The following is a 22,736-nucleotide window of genomic DNA, read 5'->3' as shown; positions in this document are numbered from 1 at the left end:
AGTACAATGGATACGGAAATTGGTTTCTTTGGAAACCTACTTAAAAAATCTGAGAGTGGAGTAAGTATGCTGACTGAAGACCACCAGAAAACATTGTGCAGATGCAGAGGTGCTTGTTGAGGGGGTCTGAGGTTCACACCAACTTCTCTAACCTGCTCTGTCTCAGAGGCATTAGTAAGGAGAAGGAACTCTTTTACAATTAGTCCCCCTAGACTAATACCTGGAATAGGTACCTTTTGGTAATCAGTCTAGACAAACTAGCATTCTATTAGCATAGATTTGCACATCTGCACACAGAAGACCTTGCAGTGAAGTAGTATCTGCAAAGATGTCATTTGGGGTCTGATGGATCCAGACAACAGTTTTAAATGGAATCGCAAAGTTTGATGAGGTGCCAGAAAACAGACTATTTTCAGTAGCTTGTATACAAGTGAGCAGTAAAGGCCAAAGGATGGTATTGGCATTACTTTAAAGTAGTGGCTCTGAACTAGGGGCAAATTTGTCTCCTGGGGGTATATTGAACAATGTCTGGAAACATTTTTTTTTTTTTTTTGATTGTCAAGCTCAAATTAAGTGTGAGAGGGAAGTGCAGGGTGATACTGGCATCTAGTGGGTAGAGGTCAGAGATGCTGCTAAAATCATACACACACACAAGATAGCCCCCATGGAAAGGTAGAATCCATTCCAAATGTCAACAGTGCCAACTAAGAAACCCCGCACCTTCCTTATTTCCTTCTAAGAGGAGGAAACCCCTGACATCTAAAATTTTATTTTATTTAGATTAATAAGCCTCTCTTCCGAGGACCTGACCTTTAAGGAAACTTGGTTCGTAGCGTATACTTTCCTGCTGCTGCTGCTAAGTCGCTTCAGTCGTGTCCGACTCTGTGCGACCCCTGAGACGGCAGCCCACCAGGCTCCCTCGTCCCTGGGATTCTCCAGGCAAGAACACTGGAGTGGGTTGCCATTTCCTTCTCCAATGCATGAAAGTGAAAAGTGAAAGTGAAGTCGCTCAGTCGCGTCCGACTCTTCGCGACCCCATGGACTGCAGCCTACCAGGCTCTTCCGTCCATGGGATTTTCCAGGCAAGGGTACTGGAGTGGGGTGCCATTGCCTTCTCCTAATTCCAGCTAATTATAGCGCCTTAAAGTGTTTACAAGTAAAAAAGTTATTTGAAGGTGATTGTTTTTACTTGCTTAAAAACAAAATCCTCAGCTTGAATTAAAAAAAAAAATCCTGATTTTCACTCTTAAACCCCTTTATATTTGCCTATGCTCAATCCAAGTTCTCCCAGAAATTGAATTGAGATATAGAGAGGGTAAGATCTCAAATCCACGACTGGAGAGACTATGTTTCATGGGGTTAAAAAAACATGAAATTCTACGTCTTGGATGGCACTCCTAAGGAAGCGTTGACTTCCACCGCTCTTCTTAGGGCATCTATCAGCTGCCCTACCAGTTTTAATATTACTACCCCCGTCTTCAAGGACTGCCTGCCTTTCGACAAGGCCGACAGGTAACGCACCCCAGCAGATCTCGCCGGACAGCCCCGAATGCCTAAGCACAGCCCCAAACGCCGCTCGACGGTGGGCGGAGCGGGCTGGAAGGCGGGGGCACCGATCTCCTCTGAGGATTGGAGCCCTGGGCAGCCCAGGAAGGTCGAGGGTGTGCGGGGTCCCCGGCCCGCCCGAGGTTGGAGGGGGCGGTCCCGGCGGCGGGCGCAGGCGCTTGGCCAGGCGCCCAGGTCCCACAGCCCGGCCCTCCGCCGGGTCCGCCCTCCGCCCGGGCGAGGAGGAGGGCGCGGGAGCCACGGCCGCCAGGACCCGCCCCCTCGCCTTCCCGAGCGGGCGGCGGGCGGCGCGGGGAGGCGGGGCCGCGGCGGCCGGCAGTGTCTGCGCCTCGCGGCCTCGGAGCTCGCAGACGCTCGGGGAACATGGCGGCGGCGGAGCCGGCGGTCCCAGCGCTCCCCGGCGGCGGCGGCGCGGGCGCGGGGGCGCCGTCGGGCACGGTCCCCGTGCTTTTCTGCTTCTCGGTCTTTGCGCGGCCCGCGGCCGTGCCGCACGGCGCGGGCTACGAGCTCCTCATCCAGAAGTTCCTCAGCCTGTACGGCGACCAGATCGACATGCACCGCAAATTCGTGGTGCAGCTCTTCGCGGAGGAGTGGGGCCAGTACGTGGACCTGCCCAAGGGCTTCGCGGTGAGCGAGCGCTGCAAGGTGCGCCTCGTGCCGCTGCAGATCCAGGTGGGTCCCGCGGGAGGGCCGCACGCCCCGCCGCTCCGGGTCCCCGTGCGTCCCCGTCCCCGCCGCGCTCCTCAGGTGCCCCGCGGCGGCCGGCCCCGCGCGCCTCGCAGACTGGGAAGGGCCGCGCCGGTGTCGCAAGCCTCGTGAATGGCCCAGCCCCGGCGCCTGTCCGAAGGTGACGGTCACCGGCTGTCCTCAGCCAAGGATGGGGCGTGGGCCTCCCAGCTGGAGGCGGCGCGCGCGAACGCCCCCACGTGTGTGGTCCTCAGCCTCCCGCATCCGCTTTGTGTGCCGGGAGCAAGTCCCAGCCGCCTGCGTAACCTAAGAGCTGTGCAGAGTAGCTGTGTTTTTCTTTGGGGTGATGCAGAACCGGGGAAAAGAGGTTGTGCGGAGTGTCGGCCTTGGGGTTTGTTCCCGGAGTTGTGTTTACCACTTGCGGAAACACAAACTTCTGGAGTCCTATCCTTTCACCCCTCCTGTTTCCCAGCTTTGATCTTCAGCCTTCCCTAAGTGAAATAACCGTGTTTAGCCTCTTCCTAGTAACTGTCAACTGAATCTGTTGATTACACGTATACATTTGACTGCCTTGAAAAAGTCATTCGAATCAGGCTGCAGTACCTTCTTAAATACCCAACTTTAGCCAGACCATTCTTTCCTGATAGTGCTGGCTGGAAAAGTTGTTATACCTGAGGATTATTTTATAGCTTTTTAAAAATATTTTTAAAAAGCCGTGTTCTTATGCTGCACAGATCTGCCTCCTGGGTTCTTTTTGTGCTCTGCTCAGAGGATTCACTCGAGGATTTACACTGTTGCAAAGCAAGAATAAAAGGTGTATTTTAGGTACTACACCATCGACAATTTTTTGGTTGAGAGACAGGTAAGCCATTTCTTTGGAAAACCAAACTGAAATGTGGGATTCAGGTTTAGAAGTCACTTTGATATTCAGGTGTCATTTTCTGAGGACTGCCCTTTAGTTTTTTTTTCAGTTGTAGTTGTCTGAGGAACTGATCTTGTTTGCTATCACTCTAGCACCCAGTCCAGAAACTTCCAAAGCAGGTACTTTAATCAGAGGACAAAGGCTGTGAGATTACACGGTCAGCCCTTGATGAGCCAAAATAGAGGCAGGTACTTGGTGTCTGATACCCTAGAATTTGCCCTGCTCTTGGGAGTTGTGGTTAATAGGGGTTTGCTACTCCCCATTTCTTTTGTCTTCAGGAGTTTTCATGGCGGACACCTTCTGCAGTCTTCCTTGTCAGCCTGTTTAGATTAATGCTGCCAAAAATACCGAAGAAGTTGGATGCACCTTTGACAAACCCATTAATAAAGGCGAGAATCCAAATACTAGCTGAAGAGATCTGGAGCTTTACTGAGGAGGCCGACTTCTTTGTGATGTTTCCTGTAGTGGTTGGGAGGGAAGGGGGGCTGTTACCTAAGAGATGTTATGCAAGACTGGTGCCCTCCCCAAGTCTTTAAGGCCTCCCCCTCCCCCAGTAATAGGATTTTTTTTTTTTTTTTGAAAAATTCAAAGTCTGGGTCTGACAACTCTTTTTAACTAAAGAAATTAATAATATGTATGTATCTACCTGAGATGTCTTGTACATTCTCAAAAGGCATTATGTAATTCAGGACACATGTGGCTTTTGAAATATTTTGCTTGGTATTGGAAATAAAATAATAGTTTAAGTTTTTGTGGTGATGTTTAAAATAATAATTATAGTAGCACTATTCTGCCCCATCCTTTTGAAAATGTAATTATTTTTCACCAAATAGTCCAAGAATACCTAAGCATCTGTTACATGATACTTTAGATATTTTAAAGTATTTAAAATATTTTTATATTATTTCATTTTAGTAATCACAGTAGCTTGACCTCTTCAGCCACGTGCCTCACCAAGCTTAAAAATAGATAATGGGATGTAGAGGGTTGCACACTCATACCATGTATATCCGTATGCTTATTCTGATACCTGTTTATACCTTCCATATGAAGAAAGAGATATATGTGTGTGTGTATACATGCTCACACACATGTATGTATATATGTATGGATACTCCCAGAAGGAAAAGGGAAGATATTTCTTTTCATGACCATTTTACTATATTTTTTGGAGCACAACTGTATAATCCTGAAGACATGGACATTCATAGCTGGACAAGAATTTAAGAGTTCATTCTGCATTTGAGTGGCAGCTGTAAGTGCCTGGCACAATGAATGTAAACAGGGGTAAGACCGAATTCATTCTCCTTACCTAAAATCCTACTCCTTCATTTTGCCAAAGAGCAGAAGATGTAGGAAATTGCCCAAGGTCTCATGGTAAATAAAGCATGTGAAGGTCCTACAGCTGGCCACAGCATTCATGTTCTCTTTTCATGCTTAATGAATATATCAAGCAGAACGGGAAACAAGTCACAAACTTGGGCTTGTAATATCAGTTGTTTTGATGCTATTTATTCCTTCTGTGGAACAGATGCCTGTCAGTCAGAAAGACTCAAGGTGGCTGTCAGGGAGACCATGCTCAGGGACAACAGGCTCCTTCTACCAGAGGCAGGGAGGAAGAGCGTGTTTGGCCACATGTCATCCATGGCTTAAATAATGCCATTTGTGATTTCGGAGAAGGCCTTATAGCCTCTGCAGCTCTGGCTAACATCCTGTATATTCTAGAATGTATTCTCAGTTTCCACAGGGGTCTAAGTTTGCTTTTAGGCTTGTACTGACTGTTGCTAATGACCCTGCAAAACACACTGCCTGCGCTGGTGGTTGGTTTGCTGTTCTATGGAGATTCATCTTTAAGATCTGATAACTTTTTAGTGTCTTCCTTTCTGAAATATTCTGTAACAGTGACCGAGTATCTGCTGACAGCTCAGGTAGCTAAAGACAGCTCATGTTTCAAGCACTTTTTATGTGTCTTCAGCTTTCTCAAAATGCTTGAAGTCTGAGGCATTTTGAGACAAAGGGGAAGAAATATAAATGAGAGGCTTATACAGTGGGAATGTAGGTCATTTTTATGACTTAACAAGTGTTAATTTTTCACAAGGTATTTCCCAAGTTTTAACTAATGGAGAATTCAACCCTGGAAGCTCATGTAAATTTGATATCATACCACTACCAGTGTGTTTTTCCAGCTTGTCACCAGGGAAGGCAGAACCCAAGTAGAAGAGAGGAAGAAATGGACATGGTTAAGGATGACACCAATTAAGAGTATTTTACTTGAGTACGTAGGAGGGACGGCTCTGGCAGCTTTGTGTGGGCAGAAGATAAGGGCTTTCCTGGGAAGGTTATTTTGACCTTCTCTGAGGTGTTTAATTGGGAAAGGATTCTGCTCCAGGTTTTACCTTCTTGGAAGTGTGTTAGTATGAAGATTATTTTAAACAGAGGTGTGGATATCTTATAGCTAGAAGGTGCCTCCAGAGTTCAGGGTGGGAAGGAAGAGAAGGCATGGTTTGATAAAAGGGAAGGGACTTGGGTCTCCCTTGGGCTTGCTAGTTGGAAGGCGGTGATTTTTGATTTCAGAACCTTAACCATGGAGTGTGTAGGAGGAGCAGGTAGATAAGCTAATGCTCAGAACTCTTGAGTTAGAGAAGTAGGCAGGGCTTTTCTCAGGAGGCTGACAGTGTCAGGGGCTCTGGAGATAACAGCTGAATCCTAAGGGATTGTCTCTCGCCCACCCACTTGCCTTGTAAAAAATTTAACATTTCAAATTACTGCCCAAAGCGTTGTACACATTTTGCTCTTTGTGGATACATGCGAGGCTACCTATAAATAAACTGTGTGCCAGTGGAAGCTATGATCTGTGTTCGGGACTTTTTTTCTACGTTTAATTTGCCAGGGGGAATTCAGTGTAGAATCAGATGTCACTGTGTTCCTGGGATCTGGTCAGCTTCACCGTCACCCCAACATGAGGTATGATGTAAAGAACCCCTCTGTCCTCAGCACTGAAATGGGTGGAGTTGGCTGGCCTCCCGCGGGCAGTTGGAAAGCTCAAACTTTAACTGATAAGCTTGAGTTGTAATCTTAATGCCAGTCACATTAGTGTTCACAATAGGTGAGTAGGTTGCAAAATAAGAGTGAAATAAATATTCTCTTGCAGTCTAAATTAAAAAGCCCCAAACCTATTTTTCAGAAACAGATCATGTACCAATAATTGTAAGTCTTTTGGTAACATTTGGAAATCTACTTTATGAACCATTTCTTAATTCTGTAGACTGTGCTAACAAGTTAGACGTTATCAGTGTTTCTCTCTCTATATTTCTTGGTTTCTTAAAGGATCATAGTAGTAAGTGGTATTTTAATAACGTCATTATTGAAGAACTGTTTTTAACATGTGCTAAACTTGAAAGCACAGAGTATGTTTCCTATAAGAGGGATGCACAGTAACCTAATACTTTTATTGATCGATTTACATGAAACTGATAGTCTTTGAAATAGCCCTATGCTGCTGCTAAGTCGCTTCAGTCGTGTCCGACTATGCGACCCCATGGACTGCAGTGCACCAGGGTCCTCCGTCCCTGGGATTCTCCAGGCAAGAACACTGGAGTGGGGTGCCATTGCCTTCTATATAGCCCTATGAGGTAGCAACTATTTTTAGTACTTTGTTACTGATTGAAGTGAAGGTGTTTAGTTGTGTCTGACTGTTTGTGACCCCATGGACTGTAGCCCACCAGGCTCCTCTGTCCATGGGATTCTCCAGGCAAGAACACTGGAGTGGGTTGCCATCCCCTTCTCCAGGGGATCTTCCCGACCCAGGGATTGAATTTGGATCTCCCACATTGCAGGTAGTTACTTTCAGAGCCACCAGCGAAGCCAGATTAAGAAGCTGCTGTTTAGAAATGTTAATGATTTGCAATTGAAATTAGTGAAGTTGCCATTTGAACTCAGATTCTGATGCCCATGGGCTGACCTGTATTGCCAGGGAGAGTCGTGTCACAGGCCTCTGTTTTGAGTCAGTATTGAAACAAAGCCTTCCTGTACCTGTGATAGTCAGGTTTCCTTGGAAACACTTCTCAGTGAAATAATGATACCTCATATTCCCTTCTGGACCCCTCTCCCAAGCACATCATGCCTATATTGTTGCTGTAATAGACTACTAAAATTTTCAAAACACTGCATTCACAAGTTCAGACTTCAGTCATTTCTAAAGATACACAGTTTACTCACTGTAGTCACTTGCTCGGGTGTTGCTGTAACAAAGTACCTGAGTACTGAGTAGCTTATATAACCAAAATTTATGTTCTCACAGTTCTAAAGGCTTTAGGTCAGATTTGGGTCCTTGTGAGGACTGTGAAGGAGAAGACGTTTCATGCCTCCCCTGGCTTTTGGTGATAGGTTGGCCGTCTTTGGCATGGCTTGACTTGTAGACATACCACACTGATCTCTGCCTTCATGTTCACATGGCCTTCTCTGTGCTCAGATTTCCCTTTTTAATGAGGATGCCTCTCATGTTGGATGAGGCATCCACCTGAGTTGGGAAGATCCCCTAGAGGAGGAAATGGCAACCTACTCCAGTATTCTTGGCTGGGAAATGCCATGGACAGAGGAGCCTGATGGGCTGCCGTCCATGGGGTCACCAAGAGTTGGGACACAACTGAGCACGCACGCACATGCTGCTCCAGTATGACCTCGTCTTGACTGACTGTGTTTTCAGTTTCCAAATAAGGCAATACTGGGGTGCAGTACTGGAGGTTAGGAATTCAGCATCTGAGTTTCGGAGCACACAGTTCAACACACAACTCTCACCATTGCTACGTTTATGGAGAGATCAGAAGTGGCTCACCACGTATCACTGAACAAGACCAGCCATCGTGTTTGTGCCTGTCCCAAGAAACCAGGGGGACCAAGCAAGGGAGGAGCAGATTCCTTGCAGATGTAGCAGCTGTTGTTAGAAAATGGTCAGATCACATGTGGATGTGAAGCAGGGTGAATACTGTTATGATCATGGTAGTCATGGAATTTGGGTATGAAGAGTCTTTTGACTATGAAATCTAAGGTCAGATTCTAGCTATGACAGTTAAGAAAGTGAGCAAAAATTTTATACTTGAAATTTGTCTTAAACTGTTGCTTGAGAAAGCCATTGATTGTGATCAACTTTTTGTGTTGAAATATGTATTCAATACATTAAAATGCATATTTTTTATGTATATGTGTATGGTGATGTATATAGATAGATATATAAATATATGAAGGTGTGTGTATATAAACATTTTTATATGTGATTTCTTCGGACTTCTTGAATATGTGTTGATCTCTAATTGCTACGCGTTTACCTATGACAGCATTTGGTCAAGTCCACTTTTAATTTGCATTCTTGGAGTTGCAACACGTCTGATGATGAGCAGCACTTTTAGTTATCTACAAGGTTTTGGTGTACGAAGAGTTTCTGAGTCAAATTATGAAGTCCCTGGATTATAGAGTCAGTGTGTAATTTAACAATTATTGAAATTTATGTGGAGTTGGGGTGGATAAGAGGTTGATTGGATGTAGTTAGAGATTTTCAGTAGTTGTTTTTTTTTTTTTGGTAGCCTCAGCTCCTCCTTTTTCTCCCTTGTATGGTATAGAGATTATTCATAAAGTAGTGGCTTTTCCCGCTACTGTTATGACATAGGGAGACCATTTAATTTTTTTACCTAAATTTTAGGATCGTGTTGATTTACAAGGAGAGTTGCAAAGATAACACAGAGAGTTCCTGTATATGTGACATAGTTCCCCCTCTTGCCAGCATCTTCCATTACTGCGTCATATTTGTCACAACTGAAGAACCAATGTTGTTAGTAAATTACTATAGCTGAGTGCCACACTTGAGTCAGATTTCACAAGCTTTTCCCTAATGTCCTCTTTCTGCTCCAGGATCCAATCCAGGATACTAGTTACGTTTAGTTGCCACATCTCCTTAGGCTCCTCTGGGTTATGACAGTTCCTCAAAGCTTCGTTGTTTTTAATGAGCTTGACAATTCTGAGGAGTGCTGATTAGATATTTTGGTAGAATGATCTCAGTTTGGGTTTATCTGCTGTTTTCTCAGTGCTTAGACCAGGGCTGTGGGATTGTGAGAGGAAGATCATAAAGGTCATTCTCATCACATATCCAGGCTGAATACCATCACCCTGACTTCACTGATTGCCTCAGTCTTGATGGCCTGGCTGAGGCCGTATTCATAATTACCCTCTCACTCGATTGTCTGTTGTGAGGAAGCAAATTGCTCGGTGCAGGCTACATTCAAGGGGTGTCCACTCCTGGAGAGGAGAATATCTAGGCACTTTTGTTTCACGAAATTATAACCAGTCATCTCTGCCCTCACCCCCTTGTCTCTGTGGCTTCTTTCTTTAACTGAAAGTTTAGAGATGATGGATTCCTCTGCTGGAAAGGATTTCAGGGCTGCGTTTGCTGACCTTCTCTAATATGACATATGTCTGATGAGGTCCCCTGCCCAGAACAGATACCTCACAGCTGTAATGAGGTGTTGGGAAGCACCAGGTAACAGGAACCCTGGGAGACCACAACTCTGAATAATCTAGGATTTCTGAGTAGGTATGGTTTTATTCCTTTAACATCCCAATATTCAGTAGTTTGACCATTTTATATGGTAGTCCTGAAATATTATGTAACTGATTTTCTTAATGAGTCTAAGACAATGATTTTGTCCCAATTTATAACTTAACATACAGCTTGTTACTCCTTCATTGGAGTCTAGACTGAGAACTGGTTGAGTTTCGATCTGCATTTACTGTATTTTGAATCTCTTCTTCCTCGGCTGTTATTCCTTGCTGCTATCCGTTTGCTTGTCTTCAGCAAACTTGTACATTTGCTGTTTCTTACCTTATGTTAATTTATAATCCAGGCAACCAAACTTGTTAGGAATATATACAGAGTTAGTCCTTCCGGTCTGAGGTAAGATCCGAGAGCTGGAGATCCAAGTAAGCGTAGGCTGTTGGTGTGTTCGTGCATGGCTATCCAGCATACCCTGGCAACTTCGTAGAGTTTCATTTTGCCTGCTTGCTGGTCTTCATATGTTGTAGAATGGCAGGATTGCTGAGTTGCATCACAATTGTTTTAAACAGGGCAATTGCAGCGAAACCACTTTTCATCATGTTCCTTCAACACATCATTTTTCACTGGGGACCCCTGGTTCAAATTTCTAAAATAATATATATATATGGATTTTGAGCCAAGATTCAATATTTCCTGAGAATTTAAGATACATGATCATAAATAGTGGTTGGTTTTCAACCTAGTACCCTAAGTACTTATATAGTCATCAGATTCATTGCTTTTGATAATGACTGAAAGGAAGCATGGTACTTGCATTAAAAATTTAAGTAAAGAAGCAGCCAAAGATGAGCATATATAATTCAAAATGCTTGAATATTTATTTTAAACATTCCTTATTGACAGAGGAGGAAAACCCTCTACATAGTTTAGAATTACAGATGGTACTCCCGTTCTCACGTGGACGTGGTGTTGGACTGCGTGTGGTTAATCAGTACACATCTGTAGAGTTAATACCAGAGGGAGATTAAGGTGCCAGAGTCCTTCAGGCCAGGATGCAGATAAATAAAGAACGTACTGACTAGAGCAGTCATACTGCTAAGGATCAAAGATTCCTCTTAATGATTCATTTAATTCTTGGAGTAATTGTTTCTTAAGTGTGATACATGTGCCGAGGTACTAAGGCAGAGTCTAGGGTCAGGCTGGTGGTGAAGCTACCACCTTTGTAATCAGGACTCAGGTTTCTCTAGAAAATTAGAAATAATTATTATCTGTTGGTGGTTTAGGTTCATTAGAGGGGAGCCTTAAAGGGTACCAAGAGTAGTGGCATAGCCTCATTCAGGATCAAACTGCGTCTTTTCCAGAGCTTGTCTAATTTGAGAAGGTGGAAAGAAAAGCACAGTGGGTTTTTTAGAACTCAGTTAGATTAAATTCTTGTATTTAACTGTGATTTTTCACTTTTTGGGAGATCCATGTTGGGCCCAAGTTATTGTAGTAGACCAACTACAGCAATTAATGTAAAGCTTGGTAACCTAATACCCAGTTTTCACTTTGATTCACTGATTTTCTTGATTGTGATAAACATGTGTAAGAATTCAGATGTCAGGTTTATGTCTTTCCGTTTGACAGTGGGGATGTGGTTGGCATCATTTCATTGCTTTTTTTTTTTTGAACTCTTAAGAAGGTATTCTTGAGAATACTGACTTAATATTTCTGTCTTGATAATAGCAGTAATTCTAGGTTTGTTTGTTTCTTTTTTTTTTTTCATTTTTTGTTCCATAGTCTCTGCTACAGATTATTTTAAATTTTATTCTTTGTACTTGTAAGCAATCTTGTCATCAAATTTGTTTATTTTACTATTTTTTATTATAAAAGTAATACATACTTTTAAATTAACATTTAGCAAATGTTTTAAAACAGCATTTGAAAAACAGAAGAAAGGTACTAAGAAAAAATATTATCAGCATCCCTAACTATGTAACCACTTGTCAATATTTTCATATATTTACTTCTACTTTTTATTCATATGTTTAGAGTTTCGAAATACTATTGAACTGTGCTCTTTTTAAAATTAACATTAGATTATAAGCATTTCTTCTTAGAGGTGTGCTTTTTTTGAAAACATATGCATATACTATTTTAATAGGCTAAACATGTTTTGTGAAATCATTTTTTGTATTGTCAATTCTTGGTTTATTTCAAATTTTCACTATTAAAAGCAATTCAGTGGACATCTTTGGGGATAATTTTTTTTCCTATCATTCATTTCTTCTAAACAATAGTTGTTAAAATTGACTTAATGGGTCAAACAGTAGGAATGTTTTTCTCTCTTTACTGACCTCCAGCTGAAAATAAATGTCACTGTATAACAAATGCTAAATCATTCTTTCTTTTTTCCTCAGCTCACTACCCTGGGAAATCTTACGCCTTCAAGCACTGTATTTTTCTGCTGCGATATGCAAGAAAGGTTCAGACCAGCCATCAAGTATTTTGGAGATATTATTAGTGTGGGACAGAGATTGGTATGCTTCCTTGTTTATTTTTTCTAATTGGCTGAAGCATGATATACATTCATACACAAATGTATGTATATTGGTACTTATCTTTGTGCTTTTTATTTCCCCCCAGTTACAAGGGGCCCGGATTTTAGGAATTCCAGTTATTGTAACAGAACAGTACCCTAAAGGTCTTGGAAGCACTGTTCAAGAAATTGATTTAACAGGTGTAAAGCTGGTACTTCCAAAGACCAAATTTTCAATGGTATTACCAGAAGTGGAAGCAGCATTAGCAGAGATTCCTGGAGTCAGGAGTGTTGTGTTGTTTGGAGTAGAAGTAAGTACCACTTGTTCTGTTTTGGACACAGTTCATTTGTAGAAAACTTGTTATTTCCAGAATGTAATTTTGTATATAGAATGTGTGTGTGTGTATATGTGTGTGTGTGTTTGTGTGTGTGTGTGTGTGAGAGTCGCTTAGTCCTGTCTGACTCTTTGCAACCCCATGGACTGTAGCCCACCAGGCTCCTTCCCCCATGGGATTCTCCAGGCAAGAATACTGGAGTGGGTTGCCATTTTCTTCTCCATGTATACAGAATACTATATAGGTAAAAAGAGCTTCCCTGTTGGCTTAGTGGTAAAGAACCCGCCTGCCAATGCAGGAGACATGGGTTTGATCCCTAGGTCGGGAATCCCCTGGAGAAGGAAATGGCAGCTCACTCCAGTATATTTGCCTGGAGAATCCCATGGACAGAGGAGCCTTGCGGGCTACAGTCCGTGGGGTCCAAAAAGAGTCAGACATGACTTAGTGACTAAACAGCAACAACTGATAGACAATAACTCCCACCATTTGTTAAATGTTGACTATTATCAGGGCACTGGTCCAAACACTGTTTTATCCTTTAATTTGTTAAACTCTCAGAACAGTCCTCTGATCTAAGTACCTTTGGTCTCCTCATATTATAGAGATGGGGAAACTTAAACACAGATGTTGTGTGTCTTGCTCAAGGTCATACAGTTAGTTAAAGGATCGAGTTGCATTTGAATGTAGGTTGATTGACCTTTGGGCCTTTACTTTGAACCACTACTCAGAACACACTTTCATCAAAGATAATATGTTTACTTATGTAGGAGTTATAGGAGTTCATCTTGGTCATGTTTTTGTTCTAGAAAACCTTAGAAGTCATGTACCTCATTGTCCACATTTGAATCATGTACATTTTTTTTTTAAGGAAAAAATATATTCATGGATTCTTAATACTGATTAAAATGATTTTGGGGGCTTTTTTGACATGTAGAAGCAGAATATAAGTATTTATTCATAGCTTATAAGACTCTCTTGAACTGAAATTATAAAATTATGAAAACCATAAAAACAATGAAATCCAAATAATTTAAGACACCCATGATGTTTTGATAGTAGGTTTCATAGTAGTGGGTTTTAATAGTAGAAAGATGTATCCTCAGTTTTATATGTATATTAAATATTTCTGTATTTTGACTTCAATACTGACAAAATAAAAGAAGCCTATTTGTATAAATATGTCATGCCAAATCTTGTTGCTGACTTTTATACTTTTTCTTATTTGTTCATCATTATTAGCTCTTACGTGTAATCAAAATAATCTTTAAGCAGTCCTCCAGTGCTAACTTTAATGAGTGTTAGTCTATAATTTTCCATGGCTCTCTTGTCATGTGAAGATAAAGTCAGCTTTGTCGCATTATTAAAATCTGCTTTCATTGCTTATATAATCCACTTATTGTTGGAGCCTGTTTTTACTCTTTATTCCCTGCCAATGAATGATACAAGTTTGTACTTGGAAAGCTGGAATCTGTATAATGCATTTGCTGGTGATGTATACTGGGTATTTTTTGCCTAAGCTACACGTTATTTTTAATTTGGCCTACCGTTACTACTGGGTGCCTTGTAACAACTCAGTTTTCCCACCATTATCTCAGTCGACAGTACTGCAGGCGCATTCTTTGTGTCAGGCATTTGGTGTGAAAACAGAAATAAACCCGACTGCGAGCGGCATCAAAACCAAGTGGTAGTAGTCAGCTGAATGAAGGTCATCCAGGTGAGACACGGATGAAAATATCAGGAAAAAAAAAATGCTCACAGAGCTGTAAGAATATGTTCAAGGTCCCCAGGACAAAGACCGTTGATGTAATTCAGTTCCTCACTTTACAAAGAGGAGACCAAAGCCAGAGATGCTGTTTGTGCTCTAGATCACTAGTGGGCTAAAGGCACAACTCAATGTAGGACAAGGTCGTTAGTCCTGTAGTGCTCTTTCGGCTCTACTGCATTGCTGCACATTTGTAAAATGCTTGTCGTGTACCACAGTGTTACATATGGGTTTTTACTTTCCATCTAGACTCATGTGTGCATCCAGCAGACAGCTCTGGAGCTCGTTGGCCGAGGTATCGAGGTTCATATTGTCGCTGATGCCACATCATCGAGAAGCATGATGGACAGGATGTTTGCCCTTGAGGTAATTGTCCTGTTTTAAAATAACTTACTTACCAAGGCTTCCAGATAAATCTGGAGAATATTAAATATGTAACAGCAATGAAAATTTACCTCTTAAATTTGAGCTTGGTCTGACAATAATCAGACTCGCCGATTTCCAAGGTCTCTACTATGCACAACCAGCCTCTAAGATCTCACCATCATATCCTGTTTTACATCTGCTCTGTCTTTATTTCTAGGGATGCTAAACACTCCTTTACCTCTTCTGTCTTAACTTTACTGTAGTTTTGCACAGGAACTAAGAGGTATTCTAGTACGCTTACTCTGAACTATTTAAAGATTTGCAAAGTAAAAGCAGCTCATCTAGGCTTAACTTGATCAAGATCTATCCAAAACCTAGTGCCTAGTGGGCCTCAGCCTGGTTCAGCCTTGTGTAGATTTCGTCAGACTTGAATTTCTGGAAATAGGCATGTCACTGACTGTGGGTACCACGCACACACAGTGTTTAATGGCTCTGCGTGGCGTGTCAGTGATTTTCATCAGCGTTGCATAACAGTAGACTTACGTAAGCAATTCCTATTCCAAGACTATTGAAAAGCAAACTCCCACAATTAATCCTTTGAAATCTTCACATTGTGGATTTCTGTCTGTTTTGTTTAATTCTAATTCTATCATAATTTTAAAGTAATGTCAATCTGGATTTGAATTGCTGAGTTTTTAACTAATTACTTTTATTGAGAATGGGAAATGTAGATTTTTTTTTTCTTTTTCTTGAGACTCCAGTGTTTCATGCATAAGCTGACCTATGAGCCACTTTCTCTGTAGATTGCTCAGTCATCTCTCGTAGTCTAAAATGTTCCCTAGGGTGGTGAGTTCGGCAAAGAAGAATAAGAAAGAAAGATGAAGGGTCAAGTCAGTGGGGAGGGCTGATGTGGAAGCCGGCAGGGTAGCTGGCAGCAGCAGTGCTTTCAAGGCCCTGGTTGGCCATCCCTTCTTTTATTCCTGAAGAGGGAGGTTTTATTAATTTTATTCAATGATTTTCAAGTCCAGTTGGACTATCAGGTTCTCTGGTTAGTTTGATACTAAGTATTGCTTCTTCCCCTCTCAGCAGAGAACTTTAAGCTCTCCCTACAGTCAGAGTTAATCAACTAACACTTTTCAAATTTTCTTAGTAATCTGATCCATCCGTGAATAACCTTTATGGTAATGCTGAGGTCCAGAACTTGAAGTGTTCCCAAGGAAGCAAAGAACTTAAGAACATATAAAACCAGAAATTTTTCTTTCTTGTAAAGAGATTTCAAGAACTTTTGTCCTGCATTCATTTACATTTTTCAGACTTGTCTTTATTATGCCATTTATTACAGAAAGTTGTTATTGCTGGCAGTTCTGTCTTTTACCAAGACTCAGAATAAAACAGTTGGCCTTTAATACCTGAGCCTCATTCTTTCAGAGGTAGCCTGTAATCTCACTGATCAGGAGTCCAAACAATAGAGGGATAATACAGGTTTGAATGCAGGTTCTGGCATTTTGTAAATTTGTGTCCTTGGACAAATCACCTAATATCTTTGTCTTAGATTTCTCATTAGTGATATGAAATAAAATTCATATTTTTATGGCAAAATAGAAAAATTTAAACTTGAAAAAGTGTTCTTTGCCCTTTGGTTTCCTCTTCCCCCCTACTGCGTATGCATATTATGCATCAAGCACATCTCCCCATCAAAAGAAATACCTGTTCAACTGTAAAGAGTAGACAGCTCCTTGAAAGATAATACTCCTTCTTGATTGTCTCAAGTGTCATGTGACCCACCACCGTGGCGCTTGGATCTGGATTCTATAAACTGTCAATAATTTATCATTTCATGTACAGCCCTCTGTCTCAAAAAACTTACATAACTGTGCTTTGACTTCTGATGGGCAGAACTGTTCTCAGAGTTTTCTGAGGGTCTGTTCCCAGGTTATGATCAGCATCTTGACTGGAGTAAAATTTTCCATTCCTTTTTTAGATCAACTGATTAATTTTTTTTGTCAGCAGTGAAATAGAAATAGTAATAGTCATTACATGGGAGGATTTTTGTGAGGATTAAATGAAATAATGTATTGGTAGTACTTAGTGTCAATGGTACCCCATTCCAGTACTCTTGCCTGGAAAATCCCATGGACGGAGAAGCCTAGTAGGCTGCAGTCCATGGGGTCGCTAGAGTCGGACACGACTGAGCGACTTCACTTTTACTTTTCACTTTCATGCATTGGAGAAGGAATGGCAACCCACTCCAGTGTTCTTGCCTGGAGAATCCCAGGGATGGGGAAGCCTGGTGGGCTGCTGTCTATGGGGTCGCACAGAGTCGGACACGACTGAAGCGACTTAGCAGCAGCAGTGTCTGACACAGTTAACACTCAAGTGTTAGCTGTTGCTTTTATTTTTATTATAGCTCTTATTCTTGTCTTCATGAGCTCCTTCCAGTCAGAAATATATAAGCATATATCAGCTTCCAAGACTTGAAAGGGACTAGTCTTAAGAAGTTCTGAGGAGGGAAGGAAAAAATACGGGCTGGGGTGGATTTCTGCCTGCAATGCAGAAGACACAGGAGGTGCAGGTTCAATTCCTAGGTCAGGAAGATCCCCTCGAGGAGGGCATGGCAACCCACTCCAATATTCTTGCTGGGAGAATCCCATGGACAGAGAAGCCTGGTGGGCTACAGTCCACAGGATCGCAGCATGACTGCGGTGACTGAGCTTGCACGGAACAGCCAGCATTGCTTGGGGTCACAGGGCTGAGGTTGGAGGGGAGAGACGCAGGTCGAGAGGTGATGGGGGAAGATGTTCCACATTTCAGACTTTTCCTCTCGGTCTGAAGTTTCTATGGAGGTGTTTTAGTTAGTCCCTCAGTCCTTGGGAGAAATGTTCAGTCTCCTCTTTTCTTCTGTGACTATGAAAGTGAAACAGCAATCTGGTCAGCTCCCCTTCTTCTCTTTCCCTTGAGAAATACAACTACTCAAGATCATTCCTGAGACTCCCCACCCTGCCTGTTCAGATCATTAAACTAATAAGATTTATCGTTACCATTACTAAAACTTCTCTGCCGGGATCTGTGGTGTGTGTTCTACTCCTCACAATGCTTTGAGTACCTCCCATCTGTCAGGCATTTTTCTTTCAATTCATAGTTGCAGGGTAAATGTGGGAGAAGACAGAATAAAACCCTCTCTTGAACTTGATGTCCTTGTACTTCTGGGAAGTTGTTAAGTGTTGCTTGGGAATTTAATGGGTTTAGTCTTTTTTTTTTTTTTTTTTTTTCTCCTCTGCCCTCTAGGAGGCTGTCATGTATTTTTAGGTTTATGGGTCAGAGTAACCTTTCTTTTCCTTTGGCCTAGTTGGACTGACTTTGTAAGTCTAAGGGAAGAACTCTGGAAGTCAATTAAGCCAAGTACCCATTTGCATTAAACAGCTGGAGTTTTAATTGTCCCTTTATGCTTCCCTGGTGGCTCAGAGGTTAAAGCGTCTGCCTCCAATGCGGGAAACCGGGGTTCAATCCCTGGGTCTGGAAGATCCCCTGGAGAAGGAAATGGTAACCCACTCCAGTATTCTTGCCTGGAGAATCCCATGGACAGAGAAGCCTGGTAGGCTACAGTCCAAAGGGTCGCAAAGAGTCAGACAGGACTGAGCGACTTCACCTTCACCTTCACCTTTTTAAGCCAGGAGATGAAGTGAGTTTGGGACCAGTGTCTTAGGTGTCCTCACAGCTCAAGGTGGTGAGTGGCAACCTGCCTGTGTCTGGATCAAGTGCCCTGTTCTCTTTCTGCTTGGGCACCGTTTCCAGTTGGTGCTGGACAGGCACCATGGGAAGATGTGTTAGCCTGACCTTAGCATTCTTAGCAAAGGCATGAGCCACGCCTTCCCCTAACACAGGTTCTCGGCTTGATTACTATTTTTGGTTGTTGTTTGTTTTTTGGTTTTGTTTGACCACACCTCGAGGCAGTGAAACTTGTGCCCCCTGCAGTGGAGGCATAGTCTTAACCACTGGACCTCCAGGGAAGTCCTGTGGCTTGATTACTTTTGAATATGCTCAATATTGGCCATACTTTATTGTTGAAGTTAAGTAATTGTATGTAGGTTTCTGTTTACTAAAATGTTTTTGTGTGTGTTCCTCTTGCGTTCCAGCTTGCCCCTGCCTTGGCCTCTTAGCATTCCTGAGAGCTGTTGGCTTAGAGTGGACCCGGTTCGGGTCAGCAGAGCACTATGAAGAGCTGTGTCTTTGCTGGGTCATTGCATTTCTTTCTCAGACCTGGGAACACTTTTCTGATCTTCCTGCCTCATGAAAGAACTAAAAAGATTACTGAGAAAATTGACCTTCGTTAGCACTTTGGAATATAGAAGGCAGTTCCACAGACATTGAAAGTATGATTCAGATTCAGGCTGACTCATTGAAAGGCCATTGATTCAACGGAACAGTAAGGAAGGCAGGCCAGCCAGGGAGAGAGCTGGGTTTAGGTGACTCGATGTTCAGGGCCCTGAGACACAGCTCGTCTTATATTTATTGCCCACCCTCCTGTCTGAAGCAACCACACAGTCCTTTGAGATTTCTAAGGGTTTTGACTTGACAGTCAGGAGTTTACTGAAAAGCAAGGAGGAGGAAGTTAGTCTCCAGAAGTCTTTAAAAAACTCAGAGACAACTCATCGTCTGGTATTTGTCCCAACGTAAAGGACACTGGCAGCCTTGCTTATTTCTTCCTCTTTCCTCTGTGACTCTGCTGTTTTTTCATTTCTCAAGACTTGTGATCAGCTGCTCCTTACACTCCTCTGTTCTGGTGGTTGAGGCCCGAACTTGCTATCTGATAAGTAGGCTATGGCTTATACCCCCTTCTTGGTCCTTGGGGATAAAAAGGAAGAGGCTGCCAGTGGAAGGGTTGGGGCTAAGGATCTACAGCCATCTGAAGGCTTTACTTTGGCTCCATTGAGATGTCCTATTTATTCAAGTGATGCCCGTTATGATATGACACTGATTCACATGTTTTTTTCTAACTTGCTTAGGAGTTGTGTCTAAACACCTCATCTTCTACGGCTCTTAACACTGGGTGTTTCATGGGATGACAAACAGCTGGTCTCCTTTTCCCCTTGGGGTTTCTGAGAAATATATCCAGGAAATGGGTCTCTACCCTGGAATTCTCTTCCTGTCCCCACTCACACTTTTTCTGTGCTTTCTCTGCTTTGCCTTCCTTCCCTTTTCCCTCTTCATCCCTCCTGCGTACTCTCTCCTTGTCCCCTCCTAGAGATGTCTGTCCTTAGCTCTTTATTATGATTCCACTGGGACGATGTAGCAAGGATATTCTTTGACCTGTCAGTGAAACTCTGTGCAATCTTAAATTTTATACTCTTGTTTGTGATTCTGAAAAGCTTATGATAGTGGCAAGGGTGGTGGTTCTGTTATCATTCGGGGGAATGTTCCTTAACCTCACATGAGGCTTTTCTGCCACCCATGTTTTACTTATGGTATATAAGTAGGTATACAGTTTAACAAAGAGTATACAGTTTAACAAAGGGTATACAGTTTAATGTCAGATATTTGGAGAGAGGGAAAAAGAATTTAAGAATCGTTGTTTTACAGTCCTCAGCCTTGATCCCTTCTGTCTCTGGCACATCTAAGTCATTATATTGGCTACCTTTTTTCTTTTTCTTATAATGTTAGTAATTGGGACTAATATTAATAATATTGAGAATCATCCTCATGGGTTTCTGGTATGGCTAGTTTGAACTCTCTCCTCGTCACTGAATTTGATGGTATGGCTGAGCACCATGGTTTTTATAGAGGACACTAGCATGTCTCACTGTGCTTTTTGCTGTTTTAATATAGTGTTCATTCTCATGCTTATTTCTTGATTTGTGTTTATCTTTTTTTTTCCTTAAGCGTCTTGCTCGAACCGGGATCATTGTGACTACAAGTGAGGCTGTTCTGCTACAGCTGGTGGCTGATAAAGACCATCCAAAATTCAAGGAAATTCAGAATCTAATTAAGGCGAGTGCCCCAGAGTCGGGTCTACTTTCCAAAGTATAAGACATGTGAAAGACTGGTATGCTACTCACTGTCTGATGACAGGACTGTAAGCCCAGACAAGCTCTTGTCTCTCATAGAATTAAAATGTTAAGTCAAAAATTGGCTCCTTTTTTGCGCCTCTTAGTAAAACTTAACCAGTTAGACCGTTTGGGTACCAGCATTTAGTTACACATGTCAAAGGCTTCAGGTGCTGCTTAACTTCTTTTTATGTTAACGTGCTTTTATTTATTAAAAAAAAATTATAATGGAGGTGCCTGTTTTGTCTATACCGTATACACTGATCATACTTTCAAAAGTGCACACTCTTGTGAAGTTTTCCTATACTGTCACAAAGACAGAGATCTCCCAGTAACGGTTTGACTTTTGTATCATTGTAAGATGTATGTTATGATGTTAATATGGATTCAGTGCTTTTGCCTTACAGGTTGATTGAAGTAGGATTATTATATGAGAATTTGAAAACAGGACTCTGGATCTTGTTACCCCTTTCACTCACAATGCAGTCAAGTTATTTATTAAGTTGCGTTGGTTTAACCAGACGAAGTCATGTTGGATAATTATATACCTTTCTTAATTATGTTGATTTTCTTCTGCTCACCATCACTAATTCTCTGTTAATGTTCTCTTTTTTAAATTGAATCTTTTACCTAGAAGGACTCATTGGGTTATTACTTGTATTTTTGATTTTGTAAACAGATGGACTGATAGCAATGTCATATCATTTGTAGAGGGCTCTTTTAAGATCTTTGAAGTATTACTTTAGCTGAATAGCTTTATAACCATCTTGAATACATCTTCTAATATGCACTAGATTTAGCAAAAAGATAAAAGACTGGATAAAATGTAGTTTTAAAACATCCATCTTCTTGTTTGATATTTTCTCCACATAACATCCAATTACTGTTAATGTAAAAGGTCTCAGTAATAATTCGGTAGTATTAATTTTGTAGTGATTACTGCCATTCAATAAATTAATTTTCATTTAATACTTATTATAGGGTTTTAAAACATTTTTTTAATGTTATGTGAACATGAAACATTTCTGTCTTTTGTATTAAAGTAATTAAAGAAAATGTATTATGTGAATGAAATCATTTTGTCCCCCACAACATGGCTCTTTGATTATTATTCCAGGGATTTGAATATTTATTTAGGGGTATAAAATTTTTGTATTTGTAATCTTTCAACTCATGGATATTTTCTAAAAAGGAAAATTCTTTGTCCGTGGGAGTAACTGGATTTTATTGAAGGGCCTTCTTAATTATTTAAAAGCAGTAGTATTTTTTTTTTTAAACAATGTAACAAAAGCAATATAGCATTCTTCTTATGGTTATGTTTAATTGTTTTTCTCAGCAAACTTGTGTGTCAAAAAAGAAGAATCAAAGATTTCTACATGTTTTAAACTAGTTTTTAGTAAATTTAACCTAGTGCTCCTCAAACTAATATGAATACAAGTCACCTGGGGATCTTGTTAAAATGCTGAATCTGGTTCAATAGGTCTAACTTCTGTGCCTGACATTTTACATTTCCAAGAAAGCCAGTTTCCATCAGCACTGCTCAAAAGGGACCATACTTTATAAGTAGCAAGGATTTAACTAACATCACCTGTTTTCCTTCATGGATCCCTGGCTCTTCTTTCCCTTGGAACACCCCCCCAGTGAAACCTTTTCACAGCTGAAAACAATTCTGTGACCTTGAGTCAGTCTCCTATGGCTGTGTTAAATTACCACAAACTGAGGTTTAAAATAACACAGATAATAATAAAGTGGCATCTTCCAGGCCAGTAGGTGAGAAGTCTGAAATGGATTTCACTGGGCTAAAACCCATCTTTCCCACTAGATTCTAAGCTCCTGGAAAGCAGGACCTATGCATTTATTCTATACTTATTCTGAAAGCTTATTTTGAGTACATCTAAATATTGTTCTATGTGCTAAAGATACAAAGATGCCCATAGAAGCTTAGAGTTTGGTACAAAATCAGATATAGCATAACTTCTCAGTAAATGTGAATTG

At 41.5% G+C, this 22,736-nt stretch overlaps 1 protein-coding gene across 1 annotated transcript; it reads left to right on the top strand.

Annotated features, from left to right (window-relative positions):
• Positions 1-1,880: 1,880 nt before the first annotated feature.
• On the top strand, positions 1,881-21,815 carry ISOC1 (isochorismatase domain containing 1). Its single transcript, XM_055548408.1, has 5 exons — positions 1,881-2,238; positions 12,119-12,238; positions 12,345-12,548; positions 14,584-14,700; positions 20,578-21,815. Exons 1-5 carry the CDS (start codon positions 1,930-1,932, stop codon positions 20,722-20,724), a joined length of 897 nt encoding a protein of 298 aa, XP_055404383.1. The 5' UTR covers positions 1,881-1,929; the 3' UTR covers positions 20,725-21,815.
• The last annotated feature ends 921 nt before the right edge of the window (positions 21,816-22,736 follow it).

This window comes from Bubalus kerabau, chromosome 1, assembly GCF_029407905.1.
Source record: "Bubalus kerabau isolate K-KA32 ecotype Philippines breed swamp buffalo chromosome 1, PCC_UOA_SB_1v2, whole genome shotgun sequence".
Lineage (NCBI taxonomy): Eukaryota > Metazoa > Chordata > Mammalia > Artiodactyla > Bovidae > Bubalus > Bubalus kerabau.
The sequence above is the reverse complement of the archived record's forward strand: the minus strand, read 5'-3'. Positions and strand labels throughout refer to the sequence as shown.

Coding starts and splice junctions, on each gene's coding strand:
- ISOC1 (XM_055548408.1), top strand. CDS start 1,930: ATGGCGGCGGCGGAGCCGGCGGTCCCAGCGCTCCCCGGCGGCGGCGGC. Junction 12,549..14,583: donor TTGTGTTGTTTGGAGTAGAA/GTAAGTACCACT, acceptor CTTTCCATCTAG/ACTCATGTGTGCATCCAGCA. Junction 14,701..20,577: donor ACAGGATGTTTGCCCTTGAG/GTAATTGTCCTG, acceptor TTTTTCCTTAAG/CGTCTTGCTCGAACCGGGAT.